Source organism: Geosmithia morbida (assembly GCF_012550715.1).
Source record: "Geosmithia morbida isolate 1262 chromosome Unknown scaffold_11, whole genome shotgun sequence".
In the NCBI taxonomy this organism is placed as follows: Eukaryota; Fungi; Ascomycota; class Sordariomycetes; order Hypocreales; family Bionectriaceae; genus Geosmithia; species Geosmithia morbida.
The window spans coordinates 229,304-247,164 of record NW_023336198.1 but is presented as its reverse complement, the minus strand read 5'-3'; the positions used below and the strand labels follow the sequence as shown (position 1 = coordinate 247,164).

The 17,861-nt window shown below is 52.1% G+C and overlaps 4 protein-coding genes across 4 annotated transcripts; 2 read left to right on the top strand and 2 right to left on the bottom strand.

Annotated features, from left to right (window-relative positions):
• Positions 1 to 516: 516 nt before the first annotated feature.
• Positions 517 to 1,590, bottom strand: GMORB2_1863 (HpcH/HpaI aldolase/citrate lyase family; the record flags this gene model as incomplete). The annotated part of the gene is made up of 5 exons (XM_035463844.1): positions 517 to 607; positions 666 to 839; positions 909 to 971; positions 1,041 to 1,391; positions 1,478 to 1,590. 5 exons carry the CDS (start codon positions 1,588 to 1,590, stop codon positions 517 to 519), a joined length of 792 nt encoding a protein of 263 aa, XP_035320108.1.
• Positions 1,591 to 2,814: 1,224 nt separating this feature from the next.
• GMORB2_1862 (MFS transporter, ACS family, pantothenate transporter) lies at positions 2,815 to 4,475 on the top strand (the record flags this gene model as incomplete). Its single annotated transcript, XM_035463843.1, has 8 exons — positions 2,815 to 2,882; positions 2,955 to 3,214; positions 3,348 to 3,499; positions 3,571 to 3,616; positions 3,668 to 3,804; positions 3,858 to 3,971; positions 4,034 to 4,118; positions 4,339 to 4,475. 8 exons carry the CDS (start codon positions 2,815 to 2,817, stop codon positions 4,473 to 4,475), a joined length of 999 nt encoding a protein of 332 aa, XP_035320107.1.
• A 213-nt stretch (positions 4,476 to 4,688) lies between these two features.
• Positions 4,689 to 6,173, bottom strand: GMORB2_1861 (Aspartate/methionine/tyrosine aminotransferase; the record flags this gene model as incomplete). The annotated part of the gene is made up of 2 exons (XM_035463842.1): positions 4,689 to 5,220; positions 5,284 to 6,173. The coding sequence occupies 2 exons, from the start codon at positions 6,171 to 6,173 to the stop codon at positions 4,689 to 4,691; spliced, it is 1,422 nt and encodes a 473-aa protein (XP_035320106.1).
• A 4,447-nt stretch (positions 6,174 to 10,620) lies between these two features.
• Positions 10,621 to 16,996, top strand: GMORB2_1860 (uncharacterized protein; the record flags this gene model as incomplete). Its single annotated transcript, XM_035463841.1, has 4 exons — positions 10,621 to 10,901; positions 10,963 to 11,248; positions 11,322 to 14,771; positions 14,879 to 16,996. 4 exons carry the CDS (start codon positions 10,621 to 10,623, stop codon positions 16,994 to 16,996), a joined length of 6,135 nt encoding a protein of 2,044 aa, XP_035320105.1.
• Between the last annotated feature and the right edge of the window lie 865 nt (positions 16,997 to 17,861).

The window sequence follows — 17,861 nt, the reverse complement described above, 5'->3', positions numbered from 1 at the left end:
TTTTTGAGACGAAAACTCGTTAGAGAAACGCTCTGGTAGTGTTGCTAAATGTTCTCTTTTTCCACGTGCTTGGAGACAGATGGGTTCAGGCGATTGATTCTAGGGGTTGATTCAACTGATAAAAATATTAGGCAGGCCAGTTTACGATGTGTGCACGGCCTAAGGCAGCTATCAATGTGAACAAGCCATTTCCTCCTCCTTCATCCCACATTTAACTGCGAAGTAATATTGCATCTAATACTGCTTTCGATGCTCCTCGACCGGAATCGTCTACTTCCATGGGGACGTGGAATGCTTTATCGCGTGAAATCGTCGTCAATCAAGCATAGAGAGGGGGGGGGGGGTCCAAACCTCCGGGATATTGATACCTCAACCACAATTGACGCTCTGGTATCTCTAATATTGGTTCATCTTCGGATCTTGTGATTGTCGGTAAGCACATTCCCATGGATAAATGCTTCATCCACAGTGCTACTCCGAAGTGAATGCTCGCTCGTTGCGGTGATCTCTCTACTTCTAGAGCTCCGTGGATATACTGTTTATCTTGGCAGCTTGCTGGGTCATGGACGTCATCAGCAGCGCAAGATCGCGACCTGCCATGGCAAACCTTTATAATGTCAACACACATACACATCGGTCTTGCGAAGCAGTGGGTGGTACTTTACCTGATGGGAGCATGCCTCTTTGCGAATGTTGACAAGAGATCAGGGCGAGGTTCCAGTCCGCCCAGTCCAACAAACACCTTCCGATCGCCTGCACTGGCCTTTTCAGCAGCGGCAGCCACTTTTGCAACTGTCGAATGGAATAGCTCTGTGTCGTATTGTCCCGGAATTCCAAGCCTGGGCACTTGTGAGTCGTTATGGGACAACGGAAAATCGGAGATGGAGAACGTAGACAGCTTCACTCACTCCATGCACAAGTCCGCGCATCCGATAAACAAGGCATCTATTCCCGGCACTGCTGCTATTTCCCTGATACGTCTTTGTCAGCTCCAGCCTGGCAGATCCTTATTGAAGGAGGCTCATGTGAGGACAGCATACTCAACATTGTCGACACCCTCCTGGGATTCGATCATTGGCATGATCATAACTTCGTTATTGACAACCTCGGAGATGGTCGCATACGAGAGCTCTGTCGTATACTGCGTCATGGCAGACACCATGGTGACAGATCTATGGCCCTGAGACGAGTCAGTCATAGCGTCCGGCCTCTGAAGTCGATGGGCACAAAGTGTCTGCCTTACCAGAGGCGGGAACTTGGAAGCATCGACACACATCCTGGCCTGCTCGACATTGTTGACATGAGGCACAATGATTGTCTGCGCTCCAGAGTCAAGGCACCTTGAGATCCATTCGGGAGCACACGTTGGGACGACAACTGTGGGCGTGATTCTGCAACAATGTAAGCTCCAGCTTGGCTGTCGCGGCAGCCATCCATCTGCTCCTTCAGCCAGGTAGACATTCGGGATGGCACCTACCCCACGTTCAAACAGGAGACTGCAATGTCCTTCATCGTCTCCATGCTCATCGCCATGTGTTCCAAGTTCATCAAGATGGCAGAGTACCCTGCACGCTTCGCCACCAACGGCATTTCCGTTGAAAATGCCACTCTCAGGCCAAACGAGTGTGCTAACCTGTTTCCAAGCATCAATTCCTTCACCAGGTTCGGCCGACACACATTGCGTGCAAGCTCCATCTGATCCGGTGAAATAGTGGTCATGTTGGTGTATTCTCCAAAGCGGTACAGTTTCAATGATTTCGATCAGATTCTTTTCCCCTCATCTGGCAAGAATCTCTTTCTCATAAGTATCCGAGAGCCAAGTTCCCCCGTGATTCAATCCAGAAGCTAAGATTTGATATCTTGTCTCTGTTCCGTGATAAGAAGGTGTGCATGGTCACCTTCGGTGTTTGTCCGAAACCGCTATCGCCAACCATGTCTGATCGGCCTCCCGAGTCCGACAGAATCCCGAATGCTACCATCGACACTGCCGTGTGAATAGTCAAGATAGGGGGGGTAGGAGTCGAAGCTTTCAGCCCGCCAAGAACAACAACATATATACAATACTGTGTGAGATATGAGATATCGCCGACACTGACCGATGATATGCCACACTACAAAGGCCCTTGCATCCTCCATATTGTCTGTGCCGTCGCTCGACTCTTCGCCGTATCTCCATAGTAGCATACTTCAAATCCAGGGAGAAAAGGAAATTGACATGGAGGACGACAAGGTTCACGAACCAAACTTGAAGCCACAGGCTTCTCCTGCCTCGGCAGCCTCAGTAGGCGTCGGCATGGTTTCTGCTGAAGAAGAGGCCCGAAATGTATCTCTTGCAAAGAAGTTTCTTTATCACCTCTGGGATGCCGACCAGCACCTCAAGAGCCCCGAGGTAAGCTTTGCCAATCCTTTCGGGAATCGTGATGAAGACCGCTGACCAGCTGTCAGGAACGCGCACTGGTTAGGAAGCTGGATTTTGGCATATTGATATGCGCGACACTAGGATGGGTGAGAGCCACCCCGTCTAGAACTGATGGTGAGGGTTAACACATGATCAGTGGATGAAATACATTGATCAGAGCAACATCACCAATGCCTGTGAGAGACTCAATAGCTCTACCGCATTCTCTCATAACCAGGTGCTAACCCACTCGAAGACGTCAGTGGCATGAAAGAGGACCTCAATATCGAAGGAAATGAGTATACTTATATGCTCAGTAAGTAAAAGATGTGAGGTACGGGCGAGGACGCAAGCTAATCGGGTGGATGAAAGTGTGCTACACCATTGCCTTTGCTATAATGCAGATACCCTCCAACATGATTGCCCTCAAGGTCACTCCTCGTATATGCATTGTAGTGTGCGAGGCGGGATGGACAATCTTCACGTCAGTATCGCAGACTACGACCGCGAGAGAGCTTCTACCTGCAAAACTGACACTGACGAGATCACCGTATAGCTTTGCGCAGGCCTCTGCACGTAGTAGCAGAGACATGTACGCCTTCCGCTTCATGATCGGAATATTTGAGTCCGGCTTCTCACCGATAATCATATTCCTGTTTGGCTCTTGGTACACCCGATCCGAGTTGGCAAAGCGAATAGCAATCTGGCACATCACCGGCTTCTTCGGCTCGGCCACATCTGGCTTCCTCCAGGCCGGTATACACAAGTCATTGGACGGCAGCCTCGGACTGTCAGGATGGCGATGGATGTACATAGGTATGATGACGTCTTACCACATCGCAACACGTATGTATACATACTGAAGAGTTGCAAGTGTGTGGTTGCATGTCTTTGCCTGTGGCTGTGTCGGTATGGTTCCTCCTACCCGATTTCCCTCACAATACCACAGCCTGGTACATCACCGAAGCAGATAAAGAGATTGCGATGCGTCGCTCAGCAAGGCAGGGAACCGTCCACGTCACAGGACGCTTGGATCTGGCCCTGCTCAAGCGCATGTTCGGAAACTGGCGCTGGTGGACCTTGTGTCTGATGTACATTTTTGTAAGTCCTCCCCCCCTCGGCCATGGCCATGTGCATGAAGAGCAGGATGGGTACTGATATCATGTATGCAGTATGGGAACTCGTGCCAGGCAAACAGCTACTTTGCAATCTATCTTCGTGAGTACAGGCTGGCATGGGCTTCAAATCCAGCCACTGACACTTGCTTAGGTGAGGCCGGGTACAGCGTCACTAAGCGGAACATAATTCCGGCCATGGCCAACCTGGTCAGCATGGTGACTGATTACGGCTGGGGGTCCTTCTCGGACATGACGGGATCGCGGTCTATATGGATTGTCGGACCCCTGGTAAGTTAACCTTGACATGAGAAGGGAGGCCCCTATATGCTGATGCTGTAAAGTTGTGTACCACTGTCATCGGATCATCTATCCTAACGGCCTGGCCTCCGTCAGACGCTGCTAAGGTCGTCGCCTTTTTCTTCGTATCTGGTGGTTATACCACTGCAGTTGCCTGGGTAAGTCCTTGCGTTTTCTTTCCCTAGAAGTATCTGAAGATGATGCCTAACTTTGGCTGCAGACTTGGGCCAACGAGATCAACAGGGGCAATGCAGAAGAGAGAGCTCTGACGATATCGAGCATGAACGGCCTGTTCTATGCAACTAGTAAGTAGAACACCGCGGGTTCGGTCGACCCAAGGCTGACATACACCTAGACTCCTTCCTCCCTATTCTCATATTCCCTCAGACCATGGCACCTACGTTTGAGAGAGGGTTTCCGTCCATTCTTGCTTTCGCCTTGGTAGCCATTGTTCTAGTTGGTAAGTTGGATGAATACGTCCTCTCTCTCGACCTCACGTGGGCTTAACTAACTATCCACTTGCAGTACTTACGGATTTCCTGCACAAAAGACAGCTGGACCGAGAGGCCAAGGCAGCCGCCAGCTTGCCAGCTTCTGAGCGCCTAGGACTGGATATCGAGCAGCACGACCCTTCGGCGCCGGTCGAGGAGGCCAAGATTTAGTTGCACAGCCCGTGGTATTATACGTGATGCTTCAAGCACATGGGACAATCATAGTTTGCGTATGAAACCGTTCATTGCCTACGATCGATTCATCATGACGGTTCATCGGCTTATCTGTTGACTCTATGCCGACAAACATATCACTACTAGTAGGACATCTGTAGGCGTTCCTGCCCGTATTCTATATACGCCAAGTTTTGTCATGCTGAAGATCTACCGTATTCCTATTTCTCGAGTCTCCAAACTCTCCCCTCGCTCTTGCATGGCTCTGATATCACATAGAGCTGCCGCCAGTCTATCTATGCCTTCTCGAATCTCGTCTTCCTCGTGCCAAGCCCAGCATAATCGGATGCATGCAGAAAAGCCACCGGTCGCAGCAGCTCTCTGCATGCTAGTCTCGTCGCCCGTGACAGCAAACATGCTGCCAAACGCAATCCTCAGGTTATATTCCGTCAGACAATAGGCCGCGACATCCTTTGCCTGGGGCATGCCATCCGGTAATCTCAGGTACGAGAAAAAGCCGCCCGCTACCCTGGCTGCACCGTCTCGAAATGAGCTTGACTCGACTCGGACGCCCAGGGGCGTCAGGAGCTCCGCGACTGCAGCATTGAGGGTGCAGTATCGGGCTCTGTAGGTTGGGACCAGCACGTTCTGGATGTGACTTTGGAGCCCTCCCCTTCGGAGCATCTTGTCGACAAATGTTGAGGTGAGGTGAGAAGGCGCACCGCCAGAACTTGAAGAGCCACTAGTGACACAGAGCGATACCGTCATCAGATCCGTGCTTTCTGCATGGGGTCGACCGACTTACATCTCGGCCAACTCAACTGCGAGTGCAGGTGCACAATCTGCCCATCCGACACGGACACCCGGGCCTATGATCTTGGAGAAAGAACCGTTGCTCAATGTGTTTCCCCATTTCCCATAGCCATCCAAGCCGCGGTCTATGTCCACTAGGCGGGGTGGGACACTGCTCATCTGGTCTGTTTCTTCCGACCGTTCTGGCCAGCTTAGAAAATCGTACACGTCGTCGGAAACGATGAGCGCGTCGTAGTCTCTGGCTAAGCAGACGAGGTCCTTTCTCTTCTGAACAGACATGCAGTTTCCACCGGGATTTGAGAATGTCGGTACCACGTAGATAATGTACTTGTAGATCTTGGAATATGCCTTTCCGACTTTGCGAGCTGGCGCATCGGCAATGCCACCATACCGTGCTGCCTCGCAGGCTGCATCTTCTGCCACTGCCAGCTCCCGGCGAAGAAACTCGATGTCCAGCCCCCCATCATCCTGTTCCGGGACCCCTCGAAGCTTCCCCTGGAACCCGTTATCCTCGAAAATGGGACATGCCAGAAAGTATGTAGGCTCGACCATGAAGATCCTCCTTGTGTATAGAGGATCTGTAAATTTTTGTAGAACATTAGAGAGGTTCCCGGATGCGCCATTGGTGATACATAACCGGTCAAAGTTCACAGGACGGGAGTATACTGATGATAGCCACCCTGCGATGCTCCGTCGGAGCGGCGGGTGGCCGATATGAGGTCCATACACGAGGGCTGCACACGTTTCCGTCTCGGAGGTGAGCACTTCCTGGGCGCCATGAAGCAGACTTTCAGAGGAAAATAATCTGGGTGATGGCCAGCCGAGCTGTAGATTGATCAATCTGGCCGGATGCCGGGCTGATTCGGTCGGGTCGCTACTCATTGTAGTAGGTGATACGGATGCTGAAACTGAAGGGAAAAGCTATGCGTAGATCACGTTGAGCTTACAGAGTGGGCAATACTGAATTGTATAAAGACAATCTGGGGTAAATTCTCATATGTCGTCAGCATATCTACTCCATAATACATGACTTGTAAACAGACATCGGCACATAGTATCGGGCGCTAGGCGTATGAGGCCGATAAGGTCCGACCGGTCGGACCTTTCGTCCGGGTCCTGGCCGCCGACGATGACGTGGCAGCAAATGGGGAGTCCGTTTTGATAGGTCATCTTGATGAGTGTTTTTTTCTAGAGATGCGAATATCTTGAACGACAGATATGGAAACGACTGTATTTGTTTTTACGTGTGATCAAGCCTGTCAACTTCCCGACTTACTGCCACCCTGCAGCCACCCACTTATGGCCCCGAGTCGACACTGGATCGTTAAATGGCAATTCTTCTCGTTCAAGAAATTGGAAAGCTTGGTTGTAGATGCTTATGCTTGGCAATGTCTGACGAGGGTCGTTCAATTGGGAGAACGTAGGAATGATACTCATCGCAGGAGCACTTTAGGTAAGATGACCTTTCATCTCTGGATAATGATGGGAGCGAGACAGGATGCTTCGAGGTATCTTCAGCCGATGTTTGCCGCGCGGGTGTCTTTGGGTGGTCAACTGAACTGGCAGTTAAGCTCTTGCCCACGGCGAGACAAGTTTCTTCAGGGCCGAGAGGCTACTGACGTGAGAAGCATATGACGCGCCACGGGAGGGGAGGGCTGACACAAGTCAGAAACAGCTCTGAACCCTCATGGTCAAGGCGGGTGGGGAGGAGGGGGRGGGGGGGGGGAGAGCGTCCATGCTTGACGTGGCGTCAGGTGTTAACGATGGCCGCTGGTACTCAGTCAGTGGCGGATGGTGGTATCCCTCGTTAGACTTGGAAAACCTCGAGCATGGAAGGACACGATTGCATATTTCCTGGAATGCGCTCAGCATACATAGGCACGGCATCTTGCATGCTGACTTCTGTACATATTCGCCTTCCGATGCCGACATTGAGCACATGCTGAGACTCTTGGCTGCTTGACCGGTTGTTCTACGTCGGCCGAGTGTCTTCCCCTGATGGCTAACCGAGGAATGTAGGCATGCGCTTGCATTTCTTCCTTGGAAGTTGGTGGGTATACGACGTGTTGGCGCAGTGAGGAGCCAATGAGGAATATACGGGTAGATGATGAACCTATCTCCTTCCTGAGACATCGCCGAGCTGTCTCGGAAGGTGAAGATCTCGGAAGATGAAGGTTTCAGAAGATAAAGGCACGAGAGGTGGAGTAACCCTGCCACCAGCCGTGTAGCGCATGTGCTCGCGATCCTTGGAAGCATACATGTACAGGAAGATGTCATTTAACCGTCCCAATCACAAACGGCAGCGTCTATCAGCGGAGAACGATGCCCAAGGTGATGGCTAATATAAGACGAGTATAAGATCAGGCTTGTGAAACCTTATCCCCGATCGACATGATTACGAACATACGGTTGCGTTACTACTATCCCTCCTCTCTCTCGGGTCTGGTGTTTTGTCTATGCTTTTAGAGCCTAGGCCCTAAACCCAGAACTCAAGATGCATATACCGTTCCCGTTACCTCTTCAACCATCTTGCTTAGGACTTCAACCCGTCCTCCCCCCCCTTTCAGACGGAAGGAAACGCCGACATCGGTAAGGATACGAATTGGTATGAATCGTACATCTTGTCACTGTTCCCTGATGGGATGGAATCAAGTCGAAGATGGTGCAAAGTAGCAATAACGCTGCCAGTCAAGAGTAAGGCGGCGCTGTTTCTCCATTCTCCCGGCTTTAACGCTTTATTTTTCTCTCTCAATCTCCACATGTATCGACGGCTGGTCTCATAACCCTAGCGTACCGTTTTCTTGACCGGCTTGAATCCACTGTCTCACATAGCCGTTTTCACCTAACGAGTCACGGCTTCACTGTCTTTTCATAACACTGAAACCCACAGTCACCGCGCCTTTATCTCGCCGCTTGTTCACGGGGACCCGGACTCAACCCAGATCAGAAAGGGGCCGACTATCCGGACCTTTTGGCGGGATCTACTAGAAGCAGGGCTGCAATGGCCTGAGAGTGGGATCATACGTGTAAGGACATGATTGTACACGTAACAACGGTACTTGTCATATCGGGATTTCGTGGCCTTCAGCAGTAAAGGCTGCGCCGCGAACAGTTCCATTTTCTCATTGAGCCCTACTGTCGCTATCGCTAAGGTTGCCAAGGTTCCACATTCTTTACCGCATCCAGGTTACCCAGATGCTTTTTCTTTTGTCTGAAATTACACGGCGACTGGGAAGAGCTTCTCACTGTGCATCGTCACATGAATATTGTCAAACTCGTGTGTGTCTTGGCTATCTAAACCTATCTACTGCTACCAGGTATTATTGCATAGTTTGTCCGTCCTAGTGTTGTGGTTTATCGCCGACATACCTCTTCCGTATGGTGCCTCCACAGACTCAGATCAGGCCCTTCCAAGACGGCGGTCCAACCATCAAGATTCACGCTTTTCCGAGTTGAACAACTGCCTCATAGCCAGAGTACGGACGTGGACCGACTGTTCATCCAGAGTCAAGACATTCTCAGGTATCGGAATCATAGTATCCATGATAAACTAGACTTGATTTGCCCGACATTGAGGTAGCCGTATTCTGGAGAATTTGGACACGATTATCAAAGTCCTCATTATGGAAGCACGGGTCGAAGAAGTAGATATCCGCCCCCTATACCTACTGTTTGCTACTCATCGAACTGGTTTCCACGGGCAATGCTGACATCATTGTTCTCAGCAGCAGTCTCGATGCCTTCTTTGACTACATGAGGGATATCTTGGACAATGAATCTTAGCCCACGGACGGCTTTGGCTAGGGCCACAGAGGTATTCCTAAGGTTCCGGCAAGCTCAATGTCAAATTGGTCAGAAAAGAAGTACATAGGCCAATGAAGTGGTGATAGACTTCGGGAAGTCTCGCAACCACAACCAGCGCATTGCCCAACATTTTCCAGTCAAAGCCGCAAACAGGTTGCTTCAAGTCGCTCCGAGGGCTCCTGGAACCAGAACACATTGCATCACTAGATATGTCATGGAGATTGGGGTCCTTGGTAGCATCTCGACACATTGCATCGTCGGTGTTGAAGGAAACGTTGAAGGGTGTCGTTGTTTGTGGCCATTCTGCATGGGTAGTGACCAACCCCCCGATCCGCAACGAAGGCCGCAAACGTGGACGGGTAGGCAACAGAGTCTGAAATTGGCTCGGCACAGAGGTAGTTGGCCACGTCCATTCGGGCCAAGCCCTTGAGCCGTTGCTCCATAACGCCCGTCTTCGCGGCCAGCTCGGTATATGAGATAGTGTCCGCAAAGGGAGCCAGGTTGAATATATTGGAGTAATGCTTCTAGTAGATAGCCTGGTTGCTTTTCATCTGTATCCAGAAGGACGTGTGATTTTGGAACCTCTGATCAATGAGTGCATCATCAAATGATATTCAACTCCAACTGATTTCAGGAACGTAGTTCATACTAACACTGGGATCGTACAGGTAGGTATTCGTCGGTGACAGAAGAGAGCCGGAAGATGTTCCGTGCATGGTCACAATTCATCTCCTCGACGATTTGTAGTAACAATATATCTCAGAGGACATCCGATCCGAGGGAAGACACTGAATGGGCACATTGCGTTTGAAGCTAGGCTAGCAAAGATCGTCTGTACGCAAGCAGTCTCAATCATCTGTGTCTGCTTGGAGATATCGTGGGCCAACACCTCGATTGGTAACGACTCTCTGGAACCGCTGGCAGTCTCGTTGGTGGACATGATTGATGGTTGTGAAAACACTATTGTGATTGATGACTGGAAGTATGACTTGAATGCAAGGATGAGGCGATAGTTGAAGGCGTATCATGGACCTCATTCCTCGAGGGCAAATGGCGAAGGTCTGGAATGGTCATGACGGCCTGGAAACACAACTCCCCACAGAACTGACTCTCTATTCGCAAACATCAAGATATCGGGCCCTCAGCTGTTCAAGGTTCTCCGAACCCTGGCGCTCTCCGTACCTATAGACTTTTGTTGGATGATGGGGACATGTATGCTTTCCAGCGATGTAGCATACGAGGATTTTTGGCTTTCCCTACTCTCCTTCGCCAACGTCACTCCCGAAAACACGATGATCGCAGCAGGTAATAGAAGAGGGGAAGTGTAGTCTCAGCCACCCAAAGCCATGTTCTCACTTTACGAGGTTGAATGTGAGTGTGGGTCAAATGGTCCGTGTAGTAGCCGAGTATTGTCATATATAGACCTCATTTCTCTGTCATTGGAACGAGGGGCCAATATTCGGCACATGATGAAAACTTGGACGATTATTGAATCTTGCAGAGATATGAACACTACTTCGCAATCATGTCAAAGTGTGTGTACGTCTTTGGTGACCAAAGCAGTCCAGTACTCGACAAGTTAGACGGCCTCTTGCGCATCAAGGACAATGCGCTCCTCGCCTCCTTTTTAAATGAGGCATTCCTGATTATCAGTCGCGAGACGAGGTCACTCCCATCCGCCGACAGGGTCTCCGTCGCACAATCAGAAAGTCCGAGTCTCCTCATCGAGGCGGTGCGTAGGGGAACAACGCACGCCACCTTAGAAAGCAGCTTCTTATGTATCTACGAGATCGGCTACTACATCGAGTGAGTCGAAACTTGGGAAAACAGTGAAAGAAACATATACGTGAGGCTGACATGCATGAAGCTCCCTTTCTCGATCACAGAGACAGCATCCACCACCTTGTCCGTCTCTGGTTCTCGGGATATGCACAGGAGCAATAGCTGCTGCTTCCGTGAGCTGTTCCGTCAACGTATTCGAGATCTCGAGACTGGGCCTTCAAGCCGTCACCGTCGCCTTCCGGACGGGATTTCACGTCGGGAAAAGAGCCGAGCTCCTTGGTTACCCGACAGCCAGCAGTTGGTCCATGATCGTGTCTCTGGATGACGAGAATCTCGTGACACAAGTTTTGGAGCGGATCTCAGCCGACGAGGTTGGTAGTAGACCATCTGGCATACGCCGCATTCACGACGAATCAAGTCTGTTGTACTCACACGTTTCCGCAGGGTTTACCGGCAACGTCAAGGCCGTACATCAGCGCAGTTGGGACGGGATGTACCACCATCAGCGGACCCCCAGCCATTCTCGAGTCACTGAGGTCACTGGATGCATTCTCTGGGAAGAAGCTATACCCTGCCCCGATTTATGGTCCTTATCACTGCTCATCGGAATTCACAGACTCCGATCTAGGAGGTATTCTGGAGGATGTCCTCAGGGGCATTCAGTTCCTAGATAATAAGTCCTTAGTCCCTCTTGTCTCTTGCTTTTCCGGCGAAGCCGAGGAGGATTCCAGGTTTGGAGCCCTCCTAGAGAAGGTCGTCAAGAGTGCCCTTGTAGAGCAGGTTCGTATGGACCGTGTTGCAGAGTCCCTGTTGAGATTCGGCTCGGGCGGAGACACGACAATCATCCCAATCAACACCCAGGCGGCGTGGGGTCTTGCAAACCGGCTGTCCCAGCAAGGTGCTTCTACGCGCATCGCCGGGACTTCAGAGGACCTGGAGAAGAATGAGAGCACAGCACACTCGTTCTATCCGACGGTGGCACCGGGTGACGAGAGAAAAATAGCAATCGTTGGGTTCAGCGGACGATTTCCGGAAGCGGATGATCTCGAAGAATTCTGGGACCTTCTTGCCAGAGGCCGAGATGTTCACAAGCCGGTCCCTGAGGAGCGATTTTCCCGGGACCACTATGATCCAACTGGTCAAAGGAAGAATACGAGCCAGGTTCAGTACGGATGCTGGTTGAAGTCGCCAGGATATTTCGATACCCAGTTCTTCCACTTGTCGCCAAAAGAGGCCATGCAGACGGACCCGATGCAGCGTCTTGCCCTTCTTACCGCGTACGAAGCGCTAGAAATGGGCGGCATCGTCCCTGACCGTAGTCCCTCCACCAAGAGACATCGCGTTGGCGTCTTCTATGGTGCTTCCAGCACCGACTGGGGTGAGGTGAACTCGTCTCAGGATGTAGACACCTACTACATCCCAGGCGCCAACCGTGCCTTCATCCCCGGCAGAGTCAACTACTTCTTTAAATTCTCGGGCCCGAGCATCGCCGTCGACACAGCCTGCTCTTCGAGCCTTGCGGCCACGAACATCGCCATTACGGCTCTGGTCAACGGAGAATGCGACACGGCAGTGGCAGGCGGTACTAATGTCTTGACAAACCCGGACAACTTCGCTGGTCTCGACCGCGGCCACTTCCTCTCTCGGACAGGAAATTGCAAACCATTTGATGACAGTGCGGATGGCTACTGCCGGGCTGACGGTGTCGGGACCCTCATTCTCAAGAGGCTACCGGATGCCGTGGCAGACAAAGATCCCATCTTTGGCGTCATTCTAGGAGCTCTTACGAACCACTCAGCTGAGTCGGTCTCCATCACGAGACCCCTTGCGAACGCGCAGGAGTACCTTTTCAAGCAGCTCCTGGCAAACACCGGCATTCGGCCCCATGATGTCAGCTACGTTGAGATGCACGGGACTGGAACCCAAGCTGGCGACGCTGTCGAGATGAGCTCCGTCCTCAGCTCGTTTGCCCCAGACTATAGCCGGCCGCAGGATAAGAGCCTTTATCTCGGCACCGTCAAAGCAAACATCGGTCACTCCGAAGCCGCCTCAGGCGTCCTCTCCGTCATAAAGGTGCTTCTTATGATGCAGAAGAACAGGATACCTCCCCACTGTGGCATCAAATCAAACATAAACCATTCTTTCCCCACAGATCTCGATCTTCGAGGTGTAAAGATTGCACTGGACGATGAAGTGGAATGGCCGCGTCCAGCAGATGGCAGGAGGAGAGTCCTCGTCAACAACTTCTCTGCCGCAGGTGGAAATTCTTCGATTCTCCTCGAGGATGGCCCCGCAGATACGCGCGTCGGATGTGACCATGACCAGGTCACAGATCTACGAGAAGAACACATAGTCGTGGTCTCAGCCAGATCTAACAAAGCCTTGGAAGAGAACCTTAGGGCCTTGAAGGCTTTCATAGCCAACCCGCCTCCTCCCGGTGGTGATCTTTTGTCGCAACTCTCTTACACCACCACGGCTCGCCGCATACACCATAATCGCCGTATGGCGTTTGTCGCTAGCAACCTCAAAGATCTTCAGGGATGCCTGTCTGCGGCGGTGGAAGTCGCCGCCGAGGTGAAGGCCGTCCCCGCGGTACTTCCCAAGGTCGGCTTCCTCTTCACCGGTCAAGGGGTCCAGGAGTCTGGCATGGCAAAGGCCTACTTCCAAAACTTCTCTTCTTTCCGGTCCGACATCCATGAATTCGATTCCATCGCCAAGGCTCAGGGGTTTCCGTCAGTTCTTCCTCTTGTCGAGGGAAAAATCTCTGTCGAGGACCTCTCGGCTGTAGTCGTCCAGCTTGGGACATGTATCATACAGATGGCTCTATCCCGTTTCTGGATCAACCTAGGGATCAGGCCGCAATATGTCGTTGGCCACAGCCTCGGGGAATTTGCCGCGCTCCAGGTCTCGGGTGTCCTCAGCATCAACGATACAATCTATCTATGTGGCCAGCGAGCGTCTCTTTTGGAAGAAACATGCACAGCCAACACGCACGGGATGGTTGCCGTCAGGGCAACTGCTGAGGCGCTGAGAGAGTACCTGCCAGGTACATTGGTCGAGGTTTCTTGCATCAATGACATCCAGGATACCGTTCTGAGCGGCTCCAACGCTGATATCGTTTCCTTCTGTGACAAGATCAAGGAGAAAGGTTTCAAGTATCATCGGTTGGAGGTCCCGTTCGCCTTCCATTCATCACAGGTTGACCCGGCTCTAGACAAGCTCGAGAAGCTCGCTTCTCACGTGGAGTTTTGTGGCCCGGCAGTACCGATGGTGTCGACTCTGCTGAGCAAGGTCATCACTACGGGGGGTGTTGTTGGTCCTCAGTACATCCGACGTCACTGCCGTGAGACGGTCAATTTCCTTGGTGCCATACGGGAAGCCCAAGCCGAAGGATTGATGTCGCAAGGCGGCATGTGCATCGAGATTGGAACTCATCCGATCCTTACGAGGATGGTCAATTCCATTGTCGGACAGGGCTTACAGTGCTATGCCTCTCTTCGTCGCAAAGAGAACATCTTCAAGACTCTGGCGAGCTCGCTTTCCTCTATTCATCTAGCCGGGTTGCCTGTGGTCTGGGACGAGTACCATCGCGACTTCCCGTCCTCTCACAAGTCACTTACTCTACCCCGGTATAGCTGGCAACTGGCAAACCACTGGATACAATACAAGAACTGGTGCCTCAACAAGGGAGACGATCCTCTGCCAGGGACCGGCAGCGCAGACTATTCCGTGAAAGAAGAGAAGACCAGGCTGTCTGATGCGGTGCACGAAATCATCCAGAAAGATTTTGGAGATAAGAAGAGCTCCATTGTTATGCAGTCCGACATGAACGATCCAACTCTTCGAAAGGTCATGCAACAGCACGTTGTTGTCGGCTTGGCCATGTCCCCATCAGTGAGTACAGATTCCTTCGACAGACTCTGCAGGGTGGAAACCTTCAGCCCATGAAGGAGAGGCATGTATATGTACTAATGATTGGATGACCTGGTGGCCCCTTGTAGACATTTTATGCGGACGTGGCCTTCACTTTGGCCAGCTACATGATTGAGAACCATGGCGGTGACATTGCTACCTACCTGCCCTGCGTCAACAACATGCTCCTTGAGAGACCTCTCCTTTTCGATGAGCATGCCGAGTGCCAGTTCTTCCGCGCGTCGATGGACATCGACTGGGAATCCATGAGCGGAACCATGCGGCTATACAAGGTGGACAGCGATGGTGAGGAGACAGCACTTCAGGCGACCTGCGATGTCAGTATCGAGGATCCAAAGACGAATGCCGAAATCTGGAAGAGCCGTCTGTACCTCGTCGAGAGGAGCATCTCCCAGCTGACCCAGGGGCCCAGCAATGGCTCAACACATGTCATGGGTAGCGGGATGCTGTACAAACTCTTCTCCGCCGCTGTTGAATACGGGCCTGACTTCCATGGAATCCGAAAAGTCTGGTTTGACAGCCGGGCCCTCGAAGCCACCGCCGATGTCATCGTGGCCCCTACCGGCGGCAACTTCGTTCTCGACTCGTTCTGCCTTGACAGCGTCGGTCACCTTTCGGGGTTCATCATGAACTGCGCCGACAGCCTAGACCTCGATGGCAACGTCTATATAAACCACGGGTGGCGTTCTCTGACCTTGGTCGAGACCTTGCAGTGCAATGTGCACTATCAGTGTCATGTCAAGATGCACCCCGTTGGTTCTGACGACTCCATGTACGTCGGCGACGTCTACATTCTCCGCGATGGCAAGATAATTGGCGTCTTTTCCGGGCTTACGTTCCAAAAGTACGTGCGCAAGGTACTGGAGATGATCATGCCCAATCGTTCGGCGAGCAAGCCCAAATCGACACATCCCAATATCGGAGCGTCAGCGTCTAGATCGAATGCTCAACAACACACCGTGACCGGCTTAGAGTCATACAAGAAAGGAAGGCCCGCCGCTTCTCCCTCCTCTTCCAACCCTCTCCTTCAAAAGGCATTGAAAATCGTTGCCGATGAGATTGGAGTTGAACATACCCAGCTGGCCGACTCGGCCGTCTTGACTGAGCTGGGGGTAGACTCACTCATGTCCTTGACCATTTTGGGAACCTTTCGCGAAGAGCTCTACATAGATATCGCCTCCCCAGACTTCTACGGCTGCGCCACTGTGAGGGACTTGAAGGATTTGGTAAACGGAATCCTGGGCATCACCGATGAGAGCACCCCCAACTCATCCTCGGATTCGGACTACAAGGCGTCTCTCACGACCCCCACTACCGATTATTCGAATCCATCATCACCAGATGCAATGCACGAGGAGGAATTCCTTGTCTCCCCCAGAGTTCCTCCATCGGGATCTTCCGTTTTGCAAGGGACGGTACACTGCCCCAAGACACTATTTCTATTTCCCGATGGCTCGGGATCAGCAACCTCCTACAGGGATCTGCCACACATCGCGCACGATCTGAGAGTCATCGGTCTGGACAGCCCATACCTGAAATCTCCCAAGGACTTCACCTGTGGGATCCATGACATCACGGACTCTTATCTCGACGAGATTCGCAGGCGCCAGCCCCAGGGGCCATACTACTTTGGCGGCTGGTCGGCGGGGGGCGTCTCGGCCTTTGACGCGGCGTGGAGGCTCGCCAGAGAGGGCGAGGTTGTGGAAAGACTGGTACTGATCGACTCTCCGAACCCGACGGGCCAGGCCGTGATCCCCAAGAGCATGTACGATTTCCTGCAGAAACAGGGTTTGTTTGGGAGCCCTGAGGCGGGAAGCAGCGCGGAACCTCCAGAATGGCTATACCAGCACTTCGATGCGTGTGTGAAAGCCCTGCACCGCTACGACCCGAGACCGTTTGAGCAGGAATCCCCCAAGACCACCATGATCTGGGCCCGGGATGGTGTGTGCAAGAGTCCCGACATGCCGCGCCCAGAGGCGGGTCCTGGTGATAGTCATGCCATGGATTGGCTTCTCGAAAACAGGAACGACTTTGGGCCGAATGGCTGGGAACGGTTGATCAATGTCAAAAACATCAACACCATCTCCATAGAAGATGCCAATCACTTCTCTTTGGTGAGGCAGCCGGCAGCGTCTCGACTGTGTCCCATCATCAGCGAAGCTCTTGAGCTGGATCCGGCTCAGTGAGGGAAGCGGATGCATGGGTATTCATGTCCGAGGTTCCACACATATACAGTAAGGTTGAATTATTTACAAAGCTCCCGAAGATCCTTCTCTGACGGGCAATGAAGAAGGAAAGAAAAAGAAAAGTTTCGTCGATTCGGATCCACCATATTCAGGCTGCCGACTGCCGCCGCATCCTGGGCAGAGACATCGGGCGAGAGTAAAGCCCGAGTCGGGGTCGAGTGGAACCCTGCGAGGAGTAAGGATGCCGGACTAGGCCTTGACGATATCTACAACCAGCTACTACTAATACTAATACATATCGGGGCACCGAGGGGGCACAAGAAGCCTGAAGAAGAAGATGATGACGATGTAAAGAAGCTAGCTAATCTGAGATTGTGTGGCCAAAGAAGGGCTCCTCGCTTGCCACTGCGGACAAGAAGGGTAACAAGAAATAATCGCATACAAGCAGTAACAAGATCTGGTGGTGAATATGCTATGGAGCAGAGCAGATACTAGGCCCTGAGGGGCTAACAAGAGTCCACAACTACAAGTCTCCAACGTTGGCAGAATACATCAACTGTCTTGTCTGTCTTCTGCTGATGCCCATTCATCGAAAGCCCACACTCATCGAGCCTGTCATTCATGGAACCACTGAGAAGCGTCTAGCCTCCTCATCTCGATACCTTCGAAACGCGTGGCCCAACTACCCTACCGAGTGATCCCCCCTCCCCTCCTCTGCAGAGTGCGTATGTATGTCCTGGTTCGCTCGATTTCATCCCATGCCAAGGTGTTGCAGGCCAGATGAGGGAATGCCCGGACCGGGGAATAGCGGGGTTCTCAGCCAAGTCCTGCATGCATGGATCGATCAGAATGGCATCACCGAACC